At 39.8% G+C, this 26090-nt stretch overlaps 1 protein-coding gene across 1 annotated transcript; it reads right to left on the reverse strand.

The window, feature by feature from the left end:
• Positions 1-3760: 3760 nt before the first annotated feature.
• On the reverse strand, positions 3761-22217 carry dnajc25 (DnaJ (Hsp40) homolog, subfamily C, member 25). Its single transcript, XM_087790385.1, has 5 exons — positions 21922-22217; positions 19637-19789; positions 10905-11275; positions 10751-10850; positions 3761-4108 (listed from the first exon to the last, which is right to left on the reverse strand). Exons 1-5 carry the CDS (start codon positions 22192-22194, stop codon positions 3986-3988), a joined length of 1020 nt encoding a protein of 339 aa, XP_087646511.1. The 5' UTR covers positions 22195-22217; the 3' UTR covers positions 3761-3985.
• Between the last annotated feature and the right edge of the window lie 3873 nt (positions 22218-26090).

Below are 26090 nucleotides of genomic sequence, written 5' to 3' on the forward strand. Positions count from 1 at the left end.
TGGGAAGTGTGTGTGTGTGTTTGTGTGAAGTGTATGTGTTTGTGGGAAGTGTGTGTGTTTGTGTGAAGTGTGTGTGTTTGTGTGAAGTGTGTGTGTTTGTGTGATGTGTGTGTGTTTGTGGGAAGTGTGTGTGTTTGTGTGAAGTGTATGTGTTTGTGGGAAGTGTGTGTGTTTGTGGGAAGTTTGTGTGTTTGTGGGAAGTGTGTGTGTTTGTGGGAAGTGTTTGTGTGAAGTGTGTGTGTTTGTGTGAAGTGTGTGTGTTTGTGTGAAGTGTGTGTGTTTGTGTGAAGTGTGTGTGTCTGTGTGATGTGTGTGTGTTTGTGTGATGTGTGTGTGTTTGTGGGAAGTGTGTGTGTTTGTGTGATGTGTGTGTGTGATGTGTGTGTGTGTGTGTTTGTGTGATGTGTGTGTGTGTTTGTGTGATGTTTGTGTGATGTGTGTGTGTGTTTGTGTGAAGTGTTTGTGTGAAGTGTTTGTGTGAAGTTTGTGTGAAGTGTGTGTGTTTGTGTGAAGTGTGTGTGTTTGTGTGAAGTGTGTGTGTTTGTGTGAAGTGTGTGTGGGAAGTGTGTGTGTTTGTGGGATGTGTGTGTGTTTGTGGGAAGTTTGTGTGAAGTGTGTGTGTTTGTGTGAAGTGTTTGTGGGAAGTGTGTATGTTTGTGTGAAGTGTGTGTTTGTGGGAAGTGTGTGTGTTTGTGTGAAGTGTTTGTGGGAAGTGTGTGTGTGAAGTGTGTGTGTTTGTGTGACGTGTGTGTGTTTGTGTGACGTGTGTGTGTGTTGTTTGTGGGAAGTGTGTGTGTGTGTTTGTGGGAAGTGTGAAGTGTGTGTGTTTGTGGGAAGTGTGAAGTGTGTGTGTTTGTGGGAAGTGTGAAGTGTGTGTGTTTGTGTGAAGTGTGTGTGTTTGTGTGTGTGTTTGTGTGACGTGTGTGTGTTTGTGTGAAGTGTGTGTGTGTGTGTGTGAAGTGTGTGTGTGTGTTTGTGGGAAGTGTGAAGTGTGTGTGTTTGTGGGAAGTGTGAAGTGTGTGTGTTTGTGGGAAGTGTGTTTGTGTGTGTGTGGGAAGTGTGTGTGTGTGTGTTTGTGGGAAGTGTGTGAGTGTGTTAGTGTGAAGTGTGTGTTTGTGGGAAGTGTGTGTGTTTGTGTGTGTGTTTGTGGGAAGTGTGTGTGTGTGTTTGTGGGAAGTGTGTGTGTGTGTTTGTGTGAAGTGTATGTGTTTGTGGGAAGTGTGTGTGTTTGTGTGAAGTGTGTGTGTTTGTGTGAAGTGCGTGTGTTTGTGTGATGTGTGTGTGTTTGTGGGAAGTGTGTGTGTTTGTGTGAAGTGTATGTGTTTGTGGGAAGTGTGTGTGTTTGTGGGAAGTTTGTGTGTTTGTGGGAAGTGTGTGTGTTTGTGGGAAGTGTTTGTGTGAAGTGTGTGTGTTTGTGTGAAGTGTGTGTGTTTGTGTGAAGTGTGTGTGTCTGTGTGATGTGTGTGTGTTTGTGTGATGTGTGTGTGTTTGTGGGAAGTGTGTGTGTTTGTGTGATGTGTGTGTGTGATGTGTGTGTGTGTGTGTGTTTGTGTGATGTGTGTGTGTGTTTGTGTGATGTTTGTGTGATGTGTGTGTGTGTTTGTGTGAAGTGTTTGTGTGAAGTGTTTGTGTGAAGTTTGTGTGAAGTGTGTGTGTTTGTGTGAAGTGTGTGTGTTTGTGTGAAGTGTGTGTGTTTGTGTGAAGTGTGTGTGGGAAGTGTGTGTGTTTGTGGGATGTGTGTGTGTTTGTGGGAAGTTTGTGTGAAGTGTGTGTGTTTGTGTGAAGTGTTTGTGGGAAGTGTGTATGTTTGTGTGAAGTGTGTGTTTGTGGGAAGTGTGTGTGTTTGTGTGAAGTGTTTGTGGGAAGTGTGTTGTGAAGTGTGTGTGTTTGTGTGACGTGTGTGTGTTTTTGTGACGTGTGTGTGTGTGTGTTTGTGGGAAGTGTGTGTGTGTGTTTGTGGGAAGTGTGAAGTGTGTGTGTTTGTGGGAAGTGTGAAGTGTGTGTGTTTGTGGGAAGTGTGAAGTGTGTGTGTTTGTGTGAAGTGTGTGTGTGAAGTGTGTGTGTTTGTGTGATGTGTGTGTGTTTGTGGGAAGTGTGTGTGTTTGTGTGATGTGTGTGTGTTTGTGTGATGTGTGTGTGTTTGTTTGTGTGATGTGTGTGTGTGTTTGTGTGATGTGTGTGTGTTTGTGTGATGTTTGTGTGATGTGTGTGTGTGTTTGTGTGAAGTGTTTGTGTGAAGTGTTTGTGTGAAGTGTGTGTGTGAAGTGTTTGTGTGAAGTGTTTGTGTGAAGTGTGTGTGTTTGTGTGAAGTGTGTGTGTTTGTGGGATGTGTGTGTGTTTGTGGGAAGTGTGTGTGTTCGTGTGAAGTGTGTGTGTTTGTGTGAAGTGTTTGTGGGAAGTGTGTATGTTTGTGTGAAGTGTGTGTTTGTGGGAAGTGTGTGTGTGTGAAGTCTTTGTGGGAAGTGTATGTGTTTGTGTGACGTGTGTGTGTTTGTGTGAAGTGCGTGTGTTTGTGTGACGTGTGTGTGTTTGTGGGAAGTGTGTGTGTGTGTTTGTGGGAAGTGTGTGTGTGTGTGTTTGTGGGAAGTGTGTGTGTGTGTTTGTGGGAAGTGTGTGTGTGTGTGTTTGTGGGAAGTGTGTGTGTGTTTGTGTGAAGTGTGTGTGTGTGTTTGTGGGAAGTGTGAAGTGTGTGTGTTTGTGGGAAGTGTGTGTGTGTGTGTGTGGGAAGTGTGTGTGTGTGTTTGTGGGAAGTGTGTGAGTGTGTTTGTGGGAAGTGTGTGTGTTTGTGTGTGTGTTTGTGGGAAGTGTGTGTGTTTGTGGGAAGTGTGTGTGTGTTTGTGTGAAGTGTGTGTGTTTGTGTGAAGTGTGTGTGTTTGTGGGATGTGTGTGTGTTTGTGGGACGTGTGTGGGAAGTGTGTGTGTTTGTGTGAAATGTGTGTGTTTGTGTGAAGTGTTTGTGGGAAGTGTGTATGTTTGTGTGAAGTGTGTGTTTGTGGGAAGTGTGTGTGTTTGTGTGAAGTGTTTGTGGGAAGTGTGTGTGTTTGTGTGACGTGTGTGTTTGTGTGAAGTGTGTGTGTGTTTGTGTGACGTGTGTGTGTTTGTGTGAAGTGTGTGTGTTTGTGTGACGTGTGTGTGTTTGTGGGAAGTGTGTGTGTTTGTGTGAAGTGTGTGTGTTTGTGGGAAGTGTGTGTGTTTGTGGGAAGTGTGAAGTGTGTGTGTTTGTGGGAAGTGTGTGTGTGTTTGTGGGAAGTGTGTGTGTGTTTGTGTGTGTGTGTGTGTTTGTATTTGTGTGTGTGTTTGTGGGAAGTGTGTGTGTGTGTTTGTGGGAAGTGTGTGTGTGTTTGTGTGAAGTGTGTGTGTGTGTTTGTGTGAAGTGTGTGTGTTTGTGTGAAGTGTGTGTGTTTGTGTGAAGTGTGTGTGTGTGTGTTTGTGGGAAGTGTGAAGTGTGTTTGTTTGTGGGAAGTGTGTGTGTTTGTAGGAAGTGTGTGTGTGTGTTTGTGGGAAGTGTGTGTGTGTGTTTGTGGGAAGTGTGAAGTGTGTGTTTGTGTGAAGTGTGTGTGTTTGTGGGAAGTGTGTGTGTTTGTAGGAAGTGTGTGTGTGTGTTTGTGGGAAGTGTGTGTGTGTGTTTGTGGGAAGTGTGTGTGTTTGTGTGAAGTGTGTGTGTTTGTGGGAAGTGTGTGTGTTTGTGTGTGTAACAGTTGTCATCTCAGCTGCAGTAGAGGGACACCCTGGACAGGAGGTGAAGAGAAGCAAGGATGGAGTCGTTACAAATGTTTATTCTTACAAAAGCCTGGTTGCTCAAGGACACTTCAGCAGCTGTTGACCCAGAGGTCACTGGACGGCGTCGAGCGAAGGTTCCATCACGACACGAATCAAAGGATGAAGATGTTACAAAAGTTATGAAAATATCTTCTCATGACAGCTGGAGTCCTTGCTCGTGGGCACTGAGGCAGACATGTTGGTGACGCGGACTCGCACCTCGCCCTCAGTCGTCCACGAACGTCAGGCGACCTGGTCCTTCGTTCTTCATCCAGCGCCGGTACCTCTTCATCCTGGGATCGGTGGCCATTTTGATTTTCATTTCCTCCTCCTGCTCCTTCCTGTAGGTCTGAGACACAAACACTCAACGGTTCATGTTCAGCTGCTTTTAGCATGTAGCATGTAGCATGTAGCATGTAGCATGTAGCATGTAGCATGTAGCATGTAGCTTCCTGTTGTTGAAAGAAAGGCTGTTGTTGTTAGCAGGTAGCTGCAGCTAACAGTCTTTAGCTGGTTAACATGACCCTTGTTTCCTATTGTTGTGTCATAAACATGTCTGTAAACATGTTGTAAACATGTTGTAAACATGTTGTAAACATGTCTGTAAACATGTCTGTAAACATGTCTGCAAACATGTCTGCAAACAAGTCTGCAAACAAGTCTGTAAACAAGTCTGTAAACATGTCTGTAAACATGTCTGTAAACAAGTCTGCAAACAAGTCTGTAAACAAGTCTGCAAACATGTCTGTAAACAAGTCTGCAAACATGTCTGTAAACAAGTCTGCAAACAAGTCTGTAAACAAGTCTGCAAACATGTCTGTAAACAAGTCTGCAAACAAGTCTGCAAACAAGTCTGCAAACAAGTCTGCAAACATGTCTGTAAACAAGTCTGTAAACAAGTCTGCAAACAAGTCTGCAAACAAGTCTGCAAACAAGTCTGCAAACATGTCTGTAAACAAGTCTGCAAACAAGTCTGCAAACAAGTCTGTAAACAAGTCTGCAAACAAGTCTGCAAACAAGTCTGCAAACAAGTCTGTAAACATGTCTGTAAACAAGTCTGCAAACAAGTCTGCAAACAAGTCTGTAAACATGTCTGTAAACAAGTCTGCAAACAAGTCTGCAAACATGTCTGCAAACATGTCTGTAAACAAGTCTGTAAACATGTCTGTAAACATGTCTGCAAACATGTCTTCAAACATGTCTGTAAACATGTCATAAACATGTCTGTAAACATGTTGTAAACATGTCATAAACAAGTCTGTAAACAAGTCTGTAAACATGTCTGTAAACATGTCTGCAAACAAGTCTGTAAACAAGTCTGTAAACATGTCTGTAAACATGTCTGTAAACAAGTCTGCAAACAAGTCTGTAAACAAGTCTGCAAACATGTCTGTAAACATGTCTGTAAACAAGTCTGTAAACATGTCTGTAAACAAGTCTGTAAACATGTCTGCAAACATGTCTTCAAACATGTCTGTAAACATGTCATAAACATGTCTGTAAACATGTCATAAACATGTCTGTAAACATGTCTGTAAACAAGTCTGTAAACATGTAATAAACAAGTCTGTAAACATGTCATAAACAAGTCTGTAAACATGTCATAAACATGTCATAAACATGTCTGTAAACAAGTCTGTAAACATGTCATAAACATGTCTGTAAACATGTCTGTAAACATGTCATAAACATGTCTGTAAACATTTCTGTAAACATGTCATAAACATGTCTGTAAACATGTCATAAACATGTCTGTAAATAAGTCTGTAAACATGTCCTAAATATGTCTGTAAACATGTCCTAAATATGTCTGTAAACATGTCATAAACATGTCATAAACAAGTCTGTAAACATGTCATAAACATGTCATAAACATGTCTGTAAACATGTCATAAACATGTCTGTAAACATGTCATAAACATGTCATAAACATGTCTGTAAACATGTCATAAACAAGTCTGTAAACATGTCATAAACAAGTCTGTAAACATGTCATAAACATGTCATAAATATGTCTGGAAACATGTCATAAACATGTCATAAACAAGTCTGTAAACATGTCATAAACATGTCATAAACATCTCATAAACAAGTCTGTAAACATGTCATAAACATGTCATAAACAAGTCTGTAAACATGTCATAAACATGTCATAAACATGTCTGTAAACATGTCATAAACATGTCATAAACATGTCATAAACATGTCATAAACAAGTCTGTAAACATGTCATAAACATCTCATAAACATCTCATAAACATCTCATAAACAAGTCTGTAAACATGTCATAAACATGTCTGTAAACATGTCATAAACATGTCTGTAAACATGTCATAAACATGTCATAAACATGTCATAAACAAGTCTGTAAACATGTCATAAACATGTCTGTAAACATGTCATAAACATGTCATAAACATGTCATAAACATGTCATAAACATGTCATAAACATGGGCCGAGGCTACCTTCTCTACATCTCTCTGGTTCATGAAGCTCAGCTTTAGAGTTTGAAATAACTTGATGGATTTATAAGTAAACAATAATATCAGTTTTAACACCAGAGCGTTGACAGAGGAGACGGCAGCGTAAAACACTCAGGTTCGTTCAAACTGTCAGAGACACATCATGGAACAGACGACACTCATTGATTGACAGATGACTAACTATTGATCACAGACGACACTCATTGATTGACAGATGACTAACTCTTCATCACAGACGACACTCATTGATTGACAGATGACTAACTCTTCATCACAGACGACACTCATTGATTGACAGATGACTAACTCTTCATCACAGACGACACTCATTGATTGACAGATGACTAACTATTGATCACAGACGACACTCATTGATTGACAGATGACTAACTATTCATCACAGACGACACTCATTGATTGACAGACGACTAACTCTTCATCACAGACGACACTCATTGATTGACAGACGACTAACTCTTCATCACAGACGACACTTATTGATTGACAGATGACTAACTCTTCATCACAGACGACACTCATTGATTGACAGACGACTAACTCTTCATCACAGACGACACTCATTGATTGACAGACGACTAACTATTGATCACAGACGACACTCATTGATTGACAGACGACTAACTATTGATCACAGACGACACTCATTGATTGACAGACGACTAACTATTGATCACAGACGACACTCATTGATTGACAGACGACTAACTATTGATCACAGACGACACTCATTGATTGACAGACGACTAACTCTTCATCACAGACGACACTCATTGATTGACAGACGACTAACTCTTCATCACAGACGACACTCATTGATTGACAGATGACTAACTCTTCATCACAGACGACACTCATTGATTGACAGACGACTAACTCTTCATCACAGACGACACTCATTGATTGACAGACGACTAACTCTTCATCACAGACGACACTCATTGATTGACAGACGACTAACTATTGATCACAGACGACACTCATTGATTGACAGATGACTAACTCTTCATCAAAGACGACACTCATTGATCACAGACGACACTCGTTGATTGACAGACGACTAACTATTGATCACAGACGACACTCATTGATTGACAGACGACTAACTCTTCATCACAGACGACACTCATTGATTGACAGATGACTAACTATTGATCACAGACGACACTCATTGATTGACAGACGACTAACTATTGATCACAGACGACACTCATTGATTGACAGACGACTAACTCTTCATCACAGACGACACTCATTGATTGACAGACGACTAACTATTGATCACAGACGACACTCATTGATTGACAGATGACTAACTCTTCATCAAAGACGACACTCATTGATCACAGACGACACTCGTTGATTGACAGACGACTAACTCTTCATCACAGACGACACTCATTGATTGACAGACGACTAACTCTTCATCACAGACGACACTCATTGATTGACAGATGACTAACTATTGACCCATCGACACTCATTGATTGACAGACGACTAACTATTGATCACAGACGACACTCATTGATTGACAGATGACTAACTCTTCATCAAAGACGACACTCATTGATCACAGACGACACTCATTGATTGACAGACGACTAACTATTGATCACAGACGACACTCATTGATTGACATACGATTAACTATTGATCACAGACGACACTCATTGATTGACAGACGACTAACTATTGATCACAGACGACACTCATTGATTGACAGACGACTAACTATTGATCACAGACGACACTCATTGATTGACAGATGACTAACTCTTCATCAAAGACGACACTCATTGATCACAGACGACACTCATTGATTGACAGACGACTAACTATTGATCACAGAAGACACTCATTGATTGACAGATGACTAACTATTGATCACAGACGACACTCATTGATTGACAGACGACTAACTATTGATCACAGACGACACTCATTGATTGACAGATGACTAACTATTGATCACAGACGACACTCATTGATTGACAGATGACTAACTATTGATCACAGACGACACTCATTGATTGACAGATGACTAACTATTGATCACAGACGACACTCATTGATTGACAGATGACTAACTATTGATCACAGACGACACTCATTGATTGACAGACGACTAACTATTGATCACAGACGTCACTCATTGATCACAGACGACACTCATTGATTGACAGACGACTAACTATTGATCACTGACGACACTCATTGATTGACAGATGAACAACTATTGATCACAGACGACTAACTATTGATCACAGAAGACACTCATTGATTGACAGACGACTAACTATTGATCACAGACGACACTCATTGATTGACAGACGACTATCTATTGATCACAGACGACACTCATTGATTGACAGATGACTAATTATTGATCACAGACGACACTCATTGATTGACAGACGACTAACTCTTCATCACAGACGACACTCATTGATTGACAGACGACTAACTCTTCATCACAGACGACACTCATTGATTGACAGATGACTAACTCTTCATCACAGACGACACTCATTGATTGACAGACGACTAACTCTTCATCACAGACGACACTCATTGATTGACAGACGACTAACTATTGATCACAGACGACACTCATTGATTGACAGACGACTAACTATTGATCACAGACGACACACATTGATTGACAGACGACTAACTATTGATCACAGACGACACTCATTGATTGACAGACGACTAACTATTGATCACAGACGACACTCATTGATTGACAGACGACTAACTATTGATCACAGACGACACTCATTGATTGACAGACGACTAACTCTTCATCACAGACGACACTCATTGATTGACAGACGACTAACTCTTCATCACAGACGACACTCATTGATTGACAGATGACTAACTCTTCATCACAGACGACACTCATTGATTGACAGACGACTAACTCTTCATCACAGACGACACTCATTGATTGACAGACGACTAACTCTTCATCACAGACGACACTCATTGATTGACAGACGACTAACTATTGATCACAGACGACACTCATTGATTGACAGATGACTAACTCTTCATCAAAGACGACACTCATTGATCACAGACGACACTCGTTGATTGACAGACGACTAACTATTGATCACAGACGACACTCATTGATTGACAGACGACTAACTCTTCATCACAGACGACACTCATTGATTGACAGATGACTAACTATTGATCACAGACGACACTCATTGATTGACAGACGACTAACTATTGATCACAGACGACACTCATTGATTGACAGACGACTAACTCTTCATCACAGACGACACTCATTGATTGACAGACGACTAACTATTGATCACAGACGACACTCATTGATTGACAGATGACTAACTCTTCATCAAAGACGACACTCATTGATCACAGACGACACTCGTTGATTGACAGACGACTAACTCTTCATCACAGACGACACTCATTGATTGACAGACGACTAACTCTTCATCACAGACGACACTCATTGATTGACAGATGACTAACTATTGACCCATCGACACTCATTGATTGACAGACGACTAACTATTGATCACAGACGACACTCATTGATTGACAGACGACTAACTCTTCATCAAAGACGACACTCATTGATCACAGACGACACTCATTGATTGACAGACGACTAACTATTGATCACAGACGACACTCATTGATTGACATACGATTAACTATTGATCACAGACGACACTCATTGATTGACAGACGACTAACTATTGATCACAGACGACACTCATTGATTGACAGACGACTAACTATTGATCACAGACGACACTCATTGATTGACAGATGACTAACTCTTCATCAAAGACGACACTCATTGATCACAGACGACACTCATTGATTGACAGACGACTAACTATTGATCACAGAAGACACTCATTGATTGACAGATGACTAACTATTGATCACAGACGACACTCATTGATTGACAGACGACTAACTATTGATCACAGACGACACTCATTGATTGACAGATGACTAACTATTGATCACAGACGACACTCATTGATTGACAGATGACTAACTATTGATCACAGACGACACTCATTGATTGACAGATGACTAACTATTGATCACAGACGACACTCATTGATTGACAGACGACTAACTATTGATCACAGACGTCACTCATTGATCACAGACGACACTCATTGATTGACAGACGACTAACTATTGATCACTGACGACACTCATTGATTGACAGATGAACAACTATTGATCACAGACGACTAACTATTGATCACAGAAGACACTCATTGATTGACAGACGACTAACTATTGATCACAGACGACACTCATTGATTGACAGACGACTATCTATTGATCACAGACGACACTCATTGATTGACAGATGACTAATTATTGATCACAGACGACACTCATTGATTGACAGATGACTAACTATTGATCACAGACGACACTCATTGATTGACATACGACTAACTATTGATCACAGACCTCGTAGTTGTCTCTGATCCACAGCTGCTTGTCCAGGTAGGTCTGCACCGAGGTCTCGTCCACGCTGTCGAACTGCGCCTGAGACATCTTCATGTTCCTCCTGAAGAACCACAGGGTTGTCGTGACACGTGGAGGTGTTTGATCAAGAACTCACCTGATCAGGTACAGCTTCTCCTCCGGACCGTAGTCTTCCCTGCACAGGGTGAAGCGGTAGATCCAGCTAACGTACCACCTCAGGTACTGGCTCAGGTAGTACGGGAAGAGGACCATCTGACACAGCAGGATGTCGCTCAGGTTGGGCTTCTGGTAGCCTCCTTTGATGTCGATCTTGGTCTTGATGATGTCCCGGATCACCTCCTCCTCCTGCTCCCGGATCTCCTCTTTGGAGCGCCGGTTCTTGCCCTTCTCCTTGGGTCGGTTCAGCAGACCCTGCTGCTTGGCGATCTCCGTGGCCTGGATCCGGTATTTGGGAACCGTCACCAGGTAGTTGAGGGCCTCGTTGTAGCTGCTGTGCCAGCTGTAGTACTGAGAGAGACCAGCAGGTGAGACCAGCAGCTGTAGTACTGAGAGAGACCAGCAGGTGAGACCAGCAGCTGTAGTACTGAGAGAGACCAGCAGGTGAGACCAGCAGCTGTAGTACTGAGAGAGACCAGCAGGTGAGACCAGCAGCTGTAGTACTGAGAGAGACCAGCAGGTGTGACCAGCAGGTGTGACCAGCAGGTGAGACCAGCAGGTGAGACCAGCAGGTGAGACCAGCAGGTGTGTAAGACCAGCAGGTGAGACCAGCAGGTGTGTAAGACCAGCAGGTGAGACCAGCAGGTGAGACCAGCAGGTGAGACCAGCAGGTGAGACCAGCAGGTGTGTAAGACAAGCAGGTGTGTAAGACCAGCAGGTGAGACCAGCAGGTGAGACCAGCAGGTGAGACCAGCAGCTGTAGTACTGAGAGAGACCAGCAGGTGTGACCAGCAGGTGAGACCAGCAGGTGAGACCAGCAGGTGAGACCAGCAGGTGAGACCAGCAGGTGAGACGAGTCTTTGAGTCGAGTCAAGTGTTGACTGTTCAAGACGTAGATTTCTAAAGAGCGACGACGAAGGGATTCGTTCTGACAGAAACACATCATTTAATGTTTCCATCCCAGGCTAGTGTGGTTTTATCATAGATAACAAACATTACCTTTAACATGTGGATCTGAGGAGAGAAAGTCATGTGTTCGCACAAGTGGAAATTTAAGATATTTACAGCAAAACGGACTTTGACATGTGAAGACTTTGATGAAGATTGTGTTTCTGTTGTAAATATTCAAATGTTTGGAAACGGTTGGAGACAAAAACCTCGTCTTGTTCCACCGTGAACTTTAAAGTATGTCGACGTGATCCAGGTATTACCTCGACCACTGGTGTGGACTATATTTTTATGTCAATAAGTATTCGCTCGACTCGACCGAATGCTTTCTCAGCGTCTGGTGAGATAAGAATGATATCAAATGTTTAGCGTCACGTGTTAAAGAAAGATTGAGAATCTGGTCTGAGTTCTATTTTGACATCAGTTTCAGAACCTGAGGACGAGCCATGATGTGTTTGTTTTCTTTACATTAACTGAACATTAAATCATTTAAATGTCATGATGTGTTTGTTTTCTTTACATTAACTGAACATTAAATCATTTAAATGTCATGATGTGTTTGTTTTCTTTACATTAACTGAACATTAAATCATTTAAATGTCATGATGTGTTTGTTTTCTTTACATTAACTGAACATTAAATCATTTAAATGTCATGATGTGTTTGTTTTCTTTACATTAACTGAACATTAAATCATTTAAATGTCATGATGTGTTTGTTTTCTTTACATTAACTGAACATTAAATCATTTAAATGTCATGATGTGTTTGTTTTCTTTACATTAACTGAACATTAAATCATTTAAATGTCATGATGTGTTTGTTTTCTTTACATTAACTGAACATTAAATCATTTAAATGTCATGATGTGTTTGTTTTCTTTACATTAACTGAACATTAAATCATTTAAATGTCATGATGTGTTTGTTTTCTTTACATTAAATCATTTAAATGTCATGATGTGTTTGTTTTCTTTACATTAACTGAACATTAAATCATTTAAATGTCATGATGTGTTTGTTTTCTTTACATTAACTGAACATTAAATCATTTAAATGTCATGATGTGTTTGTTTTCTTTACATTAACTGAACATTAAATCATTTAAATGTCATGAGATGTTTGTTCTTACATTAACTGAACATTAAATCATTTAAATGTCATGATGTGTTTGTTTTCTTTACATTAACTGAACATTAAATCATTTAAATGTCATGAGATGTTTGTTTTCTTTACATTAACTGAACATTAAATCATTTAAATGTCATGATGTGTTTGTTTTCTTTACATTAACTGAACATTAAAACATTTAAATGTCATGATGTGTTTGTTTTCTTTACATTAAATCATTTAAATGTCATGATGTGTTTGTTTTCTTTACATTAACTGAACATTAAATCATTTAAATGTCATGATGTGTTTGTTTTCTTTACATTAACTGAACATTAAATCATTTAAATGTCATGATGTGTTTGTTTTCTTTACATTAACTGAACATTAAATCATTTAAATGTCATGATGTGTTTGTTTTCTTTACATTAACTGAACATTAAATCATTTAAATGTCATGATGTGTTTGTTTTCTTTACATTAACTGAACATTAAATCATTTAAATGTCATGATGCGTTTGTTTTCTTTACATTAACTGAACATTAAATCATTTAAATGTCATGATGTGTTTGTTTTCTTTACATTAACTGAACATTAAATCATTTAAATGTCATGATGTGTTTGTTTTCTTTACATTAAATCATTTAAATGTCATGATGTGTTTGTTTTCTTTACATTAACTGAACATTAAATCATTTAAATGTCATGATGTGTTTGTTTTCTTTACATTAACTGAACATTAAATCATTTAAATGTCATGAGATGTTTGTTCTTACATTAACTGAACATTAAATCATTTAAATGTCATGATGTGTTTGTTTTCTTTACATTAACTGAACATTAAATCATTTAAATGTCATGAGATGTTTGTTTTCTTTACATTAACTGAACATTAAATCATTTAAATGTCATGATGTGTTTGTTTTCTTTACATTAACTGAACATTAAATCATTTAAATGTCATGAGATGTTTGTTTTCTTTACATTAACTGAACATTAAATCATTTAAATGTCATGATGTGTTTGTTTTCTTTACATTAACTGAACATTAAATCATTTAAATGTCATGATGTGTTTGTTTTCTTTACATTAACTGAACATTAAATCATTTAAATGTCATGAGATGTTTGTTCTTACATTAACTGAACATTAAATCATTTAAATGTCATGATGTGTTTGTTTTCTTTACATTAACTGAACATTAAATCATTTAAATGTCATGATGTGTTTGTTTTCTTTACATTAAATCATTTAAATGTCATGATGTGTTTGTTTTCTTTACATTAACTGAACATTAAATCATTTAAATGTCATGATGTGTTTGTTTTCTTTACATTAACTGAACATTAAATCATTTAAATGTCATGATGTGTTTGTTTTCTTTACATTAAATCATTTAAATGTCATGATGTGTTTGTTTTCTTTACATTAACTGAACATTAAATCATTTAAATGTCATGATGTGTTTGTTTTCTTTACATTAACTGAACATTAAATAATTTAAATGTCATGATGTGTTTGTTTTCTTTACATTAACTGAACATTAAATCATTTAAATGTCATGAGATGTTTGTTCTTACATTAACTGAACATTAAATCATTTAAATGTCATGATGTGTTTGTTTTCTTTACATTAACTGAACATTAAATCATTTAAATGTCATGAGATGTTTGTTTTCTTTACATTAACTGAACATTAAATCATTTAAATGTCATGATGTGTTTGTTTTCTTTACATTAAATCATTTAAATGTCATGATGTGTTTGTTTTCTTTACATTAACTGAACATTAAATCATTTAAATGTCATGATGTGTTTGTTTTCTTTACATTAAATCATTTAAATGTCATGATGTGTTTGTTTTCTTTACATTAACTGAACATTAAATCATTTAAATGTCATGATGTGTTTGTTTTCTTTACATTAACTGAACATTAAATCATTTAAATGTCATGATGTGTTTGTTTTCTTTACATTAACTGAACATTAAATCATTTAAATGTCATGATGTGTTTGTTTTCTTTACATTAACTGAACATTAAATCATTTAAATGTCATGATGTGTTTGTTTTCTTTACATTAAATCATTTAAATGTCATGATGTGTTTGTTTTCTTTACATTAACTGAACATTAAATCATTTAAATGTCATGATGTGTTTGTTTTCTTTACATTAACTGAACATTAAATCATTTAAATGTCATGATGTGTTTGTTTTCTTTACATTAACTGAACATTAAATCATTTAAATGTCATGATGTGTTTGTTTTCTTTACATTAAATCATTTAAATGTCATGATGTGTTTGTTTTCTTTACATTAACTGAACATTAAATCATTTAAATGTCATGATGTGTTTGTTTTCTTTACATTAACTGAACATTAAATAATTTAAATGTCATGATGTGTTTGTTTTCTTTACATTAACTGAACATTAAATCATTTAAATGTCATGAGATGTTTGTTCTTACATTAACTGAACATTAAATCATTTAAATGTCATGATGTGTTTGTTTTCTTTACATTAACTGAACATTAAATCATTTAAATGTCATGAGATGTTTGTTTTCTTTACATTAACTGAACATTAAATCATTTAAATGTCATGATGTGTTTGTTTTCTTTACATTAACTGAACATTAAATCATTTAAATGTCATGATGTGTTTGTTTTCTTTACATTAAATCATTTAAATGTCATGATGTGTTTGTTTTCTTTACATTAACTGAACATTAAATCATTTAAATGTCATGATGTGTTTGTTTTCTTTACATTAACTGAACATTAAATCATTTAAATGTCATGATGTGTTTGTTTTCTTTACATTAACTGAACATTAAATCATTTAAATGTCATGAGATGTTTGTTCTTACATTAACTGAACATTAAATCATTTAAATGTCATGATGTGTTTGTTTTCTTTACATTAACTGAACATTAAATCATTTAAATGTCATGAGATGTTTGTTTTCTTTACATTAACTGAACATTAAATCATTTAAATGTCATGATGTGTTTGTTTTCTTTACATTAACTGAACATTAAATCATTTAAATGTCATGAGATGTTTGTTCTTACATTAACTGAACATTAAATCATTTAAATGTCATGATGTGTTTGTTTTCTTTACATTAACTGAACATTAAATCATTTAAATGTCATGAGATGTTTGTTTTCTTTACATTAACTGAACATTAAATCATTTAAATGTCATGATGTGTTTGTTTTCTTTACATTAACTGAACATTAAATCATTTAAATGTCATGAGATGTTTGTTTTCTTTACATTAACTGAACATTAAATCATTTAAATGTCATGATGTGTTTGTTTTCTTTACATTAACTGAACATTAAATCATTTAAATGTCATGATGTGTTTGTTTTCTTTACATTAACTGAACATTAAATCATTTAAATGTCATGATGTGTTTGTTTTCTTTACATTAACTGAACATTAAATCATTTAAATGTCATGATGTGTTTTTTTTCTTTACATTAACTGAACATTAAATCATTTAAATGTCATGAGATGTTTGTTCTTACATTAACTGAACATTAAATCATTTAAATGTCATGATGTGTTTGTTTTCTTTACATTAACTGAACATTAAATCATTTAAATGTCATGATGTGTTTGTTTTCTTTACATTAACTGAACATTAAATCATTTAAATGTCATGAGATGTTTGTTCTTACATTAACTGAACATTAAATCATTTAAATCACCTGAGATAAGCTCTTATTCTTCCCAGATAGAAGTGAAGGACACAGTCAAACTGAGAGAAACAGGTTTTGATATTAAGAGTCAAGACTCCATGAGCAGGAACACTGTCTGGAAATACTACGTCTAGTTGGTGCATCATGGGAAATCACTACACTGTGGTATTAGCATTTAAACTTGTGTTGTCTATCAGAGAGAAGTGTTGAAAAGGAGAACGGGTGAAAAAAAGAACATTGTTTGGTAGTTTAACTTCCTCCAGGGGTCAAAGTGCATACGATTGTTTAGTGAGATTGACAATGTTTGCTGATCGTGATCAATCATTTTGAAGATTCGTAGAAGATCAATGTCATCTAAAGTCACCTTAAATGATGTCAGGATCTGGAAGAGTTGAGTGTAGAAAAGAACCGGAGATATAAACTCTGACTAGAGCTTCATCAGAACATCTACCACGACTAGGACTTGTTATCAGACTCTGGTTGAAAACAAGTCCAGCAGCTCCTCCTGATCCATCATCAGTGTTCTTCTGGACACTAGTGGCTCTAAAACATCACCTCAGGACTTCTGGTGTGTAAGAACTTTGATGAGCTTATGAAACAATATCTCTATAATTTCTTCTGTGAGGCTCTAAAAATCCCGTCTAGCCCATGCTGTGCTCAGCAGCGCCCCCTGTGTTCATTTTCTATGTTAATTTTAAACTTTGTTAATCCATTAATGACTAATAATTACATTTGAAACAGAATCATTAACTCTTATGTACCTGTTCAAGGTCATAGGACGATGAAAAGATTCATGAACTTCAGGAATAACGAGGATGTTGGAGTTAAACGTTCAAATATCTCTGGAATGATAATTGAACAAGAAAAGGACATGAAGTGACGTCACAACTATGATGACATCATCGAAGGTAATCATCACTTCTGACATCATCAACAAAATAAAGCTTCACGTGATCCTCGTCCACAGGTCTAGACATGAAGTCCAGTCGTTTGAGTCGCTCGACACCATGAGTCTTAGAACCTTCTGAGGAGGATCATTAACATCTGCAGGTGCATGTTCTACAGTGTTGGTGCTTTGATGCCGTGTTGAGGTGAGAACGTGTCCAGGAGGAGGTCAACAGGTCAACAGGTCAACAGGTCAACAGGTTGATCAGAAGCTCTGTGGTTAACCTGGACTCACTGGTGACATCACTGAACAAACTACTGTCATCATGATCATCTCCCATGATGCAACACTGTCATCAGTGAACACATGGAGCACCAATGCTCCTCCCATGATGCAACACTGTCATCAGTGAACACATGGAGCACCAATGCTCCTCCCATGATGCAACACTGTCATCAGTGAACACATGGAGCACCAATGCTCCTCCCATGATGCAACACTGTCATCAGTGAACACATGGAGCACCAATGCTCCTCCCATGATGCAACACTGTCATCAGTGAACACATGGAGCACCAATGCTCCTCCCATGATGCAACACTGTCATCAGTGAACACATGGAGCATCAATGCTCCTCCCATGATGCAACACTGTCATCAGTGAACACATGGAGCACCAATGCTCCTCCCATGATGCAACACTGTCATCAGTGAACACATGGAGCACCAACGCTCCTCCCATGATGCAACACTGTCATCAGTGAACACATGGAGCACCAACGCTCCTCCCATGATGCAACACTGTCATCAGTGAACACATGGAGCACCAACGCTCCTCCCATGATGCAACACTGTCATCAGTGAACACATGGAGCACCAACGCTCCTCCCATGATGCAACACTGTCATCAGTGAACACATGGAGCATCAATGCTCCTCCCATGATGCAACACTGTCATCAGTGAACACATGGAGCACCAACGCTCCTCCCATGATGCAACACTGTCATCAGTGAACACATGGAGCACCAACGCTCCTCCCATGATGCAACACTGTCATCAGTGAACACATGGAGCACCAACGCTCCTCCCATGATGCAACACTGTCATCAGTGAACACATGGAGCACCAACGCTCCTCCCATGATGCAACACTGTCATCAGTGAACACATGGAGCACCAACGCTCCTCCCATGATGCAACACTGTCATCAGTGAACACATGGAGCACCAATGCTCCTCCCATGATGCAACACTGTCATCAGTGAACACATGGAGCACCAATGCTCCTCCCATGATGCAACACTGTCATCAGTGAACACATGGAGCATCAATGCTCCTCCCATGATGCAACACTGTCATCAGTGAACACATGGAGCACCAATGCTCCTCCCATGATGCAACACTGTCATCAGTGAACACATGGAGCACCAACGCTCCTCCCATGATGCAACACTGTCATCAGTAAATACATGGAGCACCAATGCTCCTCCCATGATGCAACACTGTCATCAGTGAACACATGGAGCACCAACGCTCCTCCCATGATGCAACACTGTCATCAGTGAACACATGGAGCACCAACGCTCCTCCCATGATGCAACACTGTCATCAGTAAATACATGGAGCATCAATGCTCCTCCCATGATGCAACACTGTCATCAGTGAACACATGGAGCACCAACGCTCCTCCCATGATGCAACACTGTCATCAGTAAATACATGGAGCACCAATGCTCCTCCCATGATGCAACACTGTCATCAGTGAACACATGGAGCACCAACGCTCCTCCCATGATGCAACACTGTCATCAGTGAACACATGGAGCACCAATGCTCCTCCCATGATGCAACACTGTCATCAGTGAACACATGGAGCACCAACGCTCCTCCCATGATGCAACACTCATAGACTCAGGGACCTCGTTCCTCGTGTTATTACAATGTTTACTTCTGAGTTTGCGGACAGGAGTGATTGTGTCATCTTGCACTCTTCTTGTTTCATGTGTTCACAACAAGGCCAGAGGTGACAGTGTTAATACATCACCATGACAACACACCTGGAAGATGGAGATGGCACAGATGGTGACCAGGATGACGACCCGCACGTCCACTTTAGGCGTGAGCTGGCGTCGGTAGTAAGCGTAGTAGTGCTGGTAATACTCCTCAGGGTGGTCCAGCATGTAGTCGTAGTCCCTCCTGGAGTCTTCATCCTGCACACGCAAGAACATGAAAGAACATGAAAGAACATGAAAGAACATGAAAGAACATGAAAGAACATGAAAGAACCTCCAAACTTTAAATCATCTTTCATCTTCAAACCTTTCATCGCTGCTCAAACAACCTCAGGTCAAACATGTCATGTCACTCATGACGTGACGTGTCACTCTTAAACTTTTCCGTGCAGTCGTTAATGATGATTAGAATAATTACAATAATTATAATAATTATAATAAGGCTGACATTTCACTGAAGAACAAACGCCCTGGAAAAATAATACAAAACATGATCTAAACTTTCTCAAACCTTTTTTGTTTCCAACGTCTGTTGGTGAAACTAAGGATGACGAGACAGTGAGTCACTCGTCAGGACGACTTTCTTTAAACACAAACCTTAGATCTCATGTCACTCGATGTCAACACAGGTATCAATAAAGTTCCATTGAATCAGGATGACTTTAGAGCTCATGTCACTCGATGTCAACACAGGTATCAATAAAGTTCCATTGAATCAAGATGACTCTAGATCTCATGTCACTAGATGTCAACACAGGTATCAATAAAGTTCCATTGAATCAGGATGACTTTAGATCTCATGTCACTGGATGTCAATACAGGTATCAATAAAGTTCCATTGAATCAGGATGACTCTAGATCTCATGTCACTAGATGTCAATACAGGTATCAATAAAGTTCCATTGAATCAGGATGACTCTAGATCTCATGTCACTAGATGTCAATACAGGTATCAATAAAGTTCCATTGAATCAGGATGACTCTAGATCTCATGTCACTAGATGTCAATACAGGTATCAATAAAGTTCCATTGAATCAGGATGACTCTAGATCTCATGTCACTAGATGTCAATACAGGTATCAATAAAGTTCCATTGAATCAGGATGACTCTAGATCTCATGTCACTAGATGTCAACACAGGTATCAATAAAGTTCCATTGAATCAGGATGACTTTAGATCTCATGTCACTGGATGTCAACACAGGTATCAATAAAGTTCCATTGAATCAAGATGACTCTAGATCTCATGTCACTAGATGTCAACACAGGTATCAATAAAGTTCCATTGAATCAGGATGACTCTAGATCTCATGTCACTGGATGTCAACACAGGTATCAATAAAGTTCCATTGAATCAGGATGACTTTAGATCTCATGTCACTGGATGTCAACACAGGTATCAATAAAGTTCCATTGAATCAGGATGACTTAAGAGCTCATGTCACTCGATGTCAACACAGGTATCAATAAAGTTCCATTGAATCAGGATGACTTTAGATCTCATGTCACTGGATGTCAACACAGGTATCAATAAAGTTCCATTGAATCAAGATGACTCTAGATCTCATGTCAGTAGATGTCAATACAGGTATCAATAAAGTTCCATTGAATCAGGATGACTCTAGATCTCATGTCACTAGATGTCAATACAGGTATCAATAAAGTTCCATTGAATCAGGATGACTCTAGATCTCATGTCACTAGATGTCAACACAGGTATCAATAAAGTTCCATTGAATCAGGATGACTCTAGATCTCATGTCACTCGATGTCAACACAGGTATCAATAAAGTTCCATTGAATCAAGATGACTCTAGATCTCATGTCACTAGATGTCAACACAGGTATCAATAAAGTTCCATTGAATCAGGATGACTCTAGATCTCATGTCACTAGATGTCAATACAGGTATCAATAAAGTTCCATTGAATCAGGATGACTCTAGATCTCATGTCACTAGATGTCAATACAGGTATCAATAAAGTTCCATTGAATCAAGATGACTCTAGATCTCATGTCACTGGATGTCAACACAGGTATCAATAAAGTTCCATTGAATCAAGATGACTCTAGATCTCATGTCACTAGATGTCAACACAGGTATCAATAAAGTTCCATTGAATCAGGATGACTCTAGATCTCATGTCACTGGATGTCAACACAGGTATCAATAAAGTTCCATTGAATCAGGATGACTCTAGATCTCATGTCACTGGATGTCAACACAGGTATCAATAAAGTTCCATTGAATCAGGATGACTCTAGATCTCATGTCACTGGATGTCAACACAGGTATCAATAAAGTTCCATTGAATGGATCCGCCATCACCTTCAGAGTCTCGTACGCGGTCGCCACGAGCAGGAACTTCTGTCGGGCGGACTCTCGCGTCTCTCCCTCCAGGCCCGGCTCTCCGGTTCGGTACCGGTCCGGGTGGTACCGCCGGGCCAGCTGGCGGTAAGCTCGTCCGACCTCCGCCTTGCTGGCCTCCCTGCTGACGCCCAGAACATCGTAGCAGACCTCAGTCCCGCAGTACAGCCCGTCCAGCAGCGCGGAGGCGCGCGAGCACAGCAGCAGCAGCACCGACACGCAGCACAGACGCATCACTGTCGCTGTGACGCGGCGGGAGCGACACCAGCTGCGGCGCACACTGATGACGTGGCAGAGTGCGACCAGCGCCGCTTCCTGTTTGTTTTTTATAGGACCGTTTAAAATACTTTATTGTCAACGTAAGTGACTCACACTTCAACACACACCTCAACACACACTTCATCACACACCTCAACACACACTTCAACACACACCTCAACACACACTTCAACACACACCTCAACACACACTTCATCACACACCTCAACACACACTTCAACACACACCTCAACACACACTTCATCACACACTTCATCACACACCTCAACACACACTTCAACACACACTTCATCACACACCTCAACACACACTTCAACACACACCTCAACACACACCTCAACACACACTTCAACACACACTTCATCACACACCTCAACACACACTCCAACACACACCTCAACACACACTTCAACACACACTTCATCACACACCTCAACACACACTTCAACACACACCTCAACACACACTTCAACACACACTTCATCACACACCTCAACACACACCTCAACACACACTTCATCACACACTTCATCACACACCTCAACACACACTTCAACACACACTTCATCACACACCTCAACACACACTTCAACACACACCTCAACACACACTTCAACACACACTTCAACACACACCTCAACACACACTTCAACACACACCTCAACACACACTTCAACACACACTTCAACACACACCTCAACACACACTTCAACACACACCTCAACACACACTTCAACACACACTTCATCACACATTTCAACACACACTTCAACACACACCTCAACACACACTTCAACACACACTTCATCACACACCTCAACACACACCTCAACACACACTTCAACACACACCTCAACACACACTTCAACACACACTTCATCACACACTTCAACACACACTTCAACACACACCTCAACACACACTTCAACACACACCTCAACACACACTTCATCACACACCTCAACACACACTTCAACACACACTTCAACACACACCTCAACACACACTTCAACACACACTTCATCACACACCTCAACACACACTTCAACACACACCTCAACACACACTTCAACACACACTTCATCACACACCTCAACACACACTTCAACACACACCTCAACACACACTTCAACACACACCTCAACACACACTTCATCACACACTTCATCACACACCTCAACACACACTTCAACACACACTTCAACACACACCTCAACACACACTTCAACACACACTTCATCACACACTTCAACACACACCTCAACACACACTTCAACACACACTTCAACACACACCTCAACACACACTTCAACACACACTTCATCACACACTTCAACACACACTTCAACACACACTTCAACACACACTTCAACACACACTTCATCACACACTTCAACACACACCTCAACACACACTTCAACACACACTTCAACACACACTTCAACACACACTTCAACACACACTTCATCACACACTTCAACACACACTTCAACACACACCTCAACACACACTTCAACACACACCTCAACACACACTTCATCACACACCTCAACACACACTTCAACACACACCTCAACACACACTTCAACACACACTTCATCACACACCTCAACACACACTTCAACACACACTTCAACACACACCTCAACACACACTTCAACACACACTTCATCACACACCTCAACACACACTTCAACACACACCTCAACACACACTTCAACACACACTTCATCACACACCTCAACACACACTTCAACACACACTTCAACACACACCTCAACACACACTTCAACACACACTTCATCACACACTTCAACACACACTTCAACACACACCTCAACACACACTTCAACACACACTTCAACACACACCTCAACACACACTTCAACACACACTTCAACACACACTTCAACACACACTTCAACACACACCTCAACACACACCTCAACACACACTTCAACACACACCTCAACACACACTTCATCACACACTTCAACACACACTTCAACACACACCTCAACACACACCTCAACACACACTTCAACACACACCTCAACACACACTTCAACACACACTTCATCACACACCTCAACACACACCTCAACACACACTTCATCACACACTTCATCACACACCTCAACACACACTTCAACACACTTCATCACACACCTCAACACACACCTCAACACACACTTCAACACACACCTCAACACACACTTCAACACACACTTCAACACACACCTCAACACACACTTCAACACACACCTCAACACACACTTCAACACACACTTCATCACACACCTCAACACACACCTCAACACACACTTCAACACACACCTCAACACACACTTCAACACACACTTCATCACACACCTCAACACACACCTCAACACACACTTCAACACACACCTCAACACACACTTCAACACACACCTCAACACACACTTCATCACACACTTCAACACACACCTCAACACACACTTCATCACACACTTCAACACACACCTCAACACACACTTCATCACACACTTCAACACACACTTCATCACACACCTCAACACACACCTCAACACACACTTCAACACACACCTCAACACACACTTCAACACACACTTCATCACACACCTCAACACACACTTCAACACACACCTCAACACACACTTCAACACACACTTCATCACACACCTCAACACACACTTCAACACACACCTCAACACACACTTCAACACACACTTCATCACACACCTCAACACACACCTCAACACACACTTCATCACACACCTCAACACACACTTCAACACACACTTCATCACACACCTCAACACACACCTCAACACACACTTCAACACACACCTCAACACACACTTCAACACACACTTCAACACACCTCAACACACACTTCAACACACACCTCAACACACACTTCAACACACACTTCATCACACACCTCAACACACACCTCAACACACACTTCAACACACACCTCAACACACACTTCAACACACACTTCATCACACACTTCAACACACACTTCAACACACACCTCAACACACACTTCAACACACACTTCATCACACACTTCAACACACACTTCAACACACACTTCAACACACACCTCAACACACACTTCAACACACACTTCAACACACACCTCAACACACACTTCAACACACACATGGCATCATGAAGGTGACAAATGATAAAACTATAAAAAACATGTTATGATCCTCATCATGTGGGCGGATGTTGCGTGTTGGGGGCGTGTCTAGCGTGTGCGTGTCTCGCGTGTGCGTGTCTAGTTGTGTGTTGGTGTGTGAGGCGAGCACGAGCAGTGAAGCCGCGCGTGCGTGTTCGTGATCAATCAAAACATTGAAGCCTTCATCACACACTTCATCACACACCTCAACACACACTTCAACACACACTTCAACACACACCTCAACACACACCTCAACACACACTTCAACACACACTTCAACACACACCTCAACACACACTTCAACACACACTTCATCACACACCTCAACACACACTTCAACACACACCTCAACACACACTTCAACACACACTTCATCACACACCTCAACACACACTTCAACACACACCTCAACACACACTTCAACACACACCTCAACACACACTTCAACACACACCTCAACACACACTTCATCACACACTTCATCACACACCTCAACACACACTTCAACACACACTTCATCACACACCTCAACACACACCTCAACACACACCTCAACACACACTTCAACACACACCTCAACACACACTTCAACACACACTTCATCACACACCTCAACACACACTTCAACACACACCTCAACACACACTTCAAC

Source organism: Callionymus lyra, chromosome 5 (genome assembly GCF_982586985.1).
Source record: "Callionymus lyra chromosome 5, fCalLyr1.hap1.1, whole genome shotgun sequence".
In the NCBI taxonomy this organism is placed as follows: Eukaryota; Metazoa; Chordata; class Actinopteri; order Syngnathiformes; family Callionymidae; genus Callionymus; species Callionymus lyra.

Coding starts and splice junctions, on each gene's coding strand:
- dnajc25 (XM_087790385.1), bottom strand. CDS start 22,194: ATGCGTCTGTGCTGCGTGTCGGTGCTGCTGCTGCTGTGCTCGCGCGCC. Junction 19,790..21,921: donor CCGCGTACGAGACTCTGAAG/GTGATGGCGGAT, acceptor TTGCGTGTGCAG/GATGAAGACTCCAGGAGGGA. Junction 11,276..19,636: donor GTGCCATCTCCATCTTCCAG/GTGTGTTGTCAT, acceptor GGTCTCTCTCAG/TACTACAGCTGGCACAGCAG.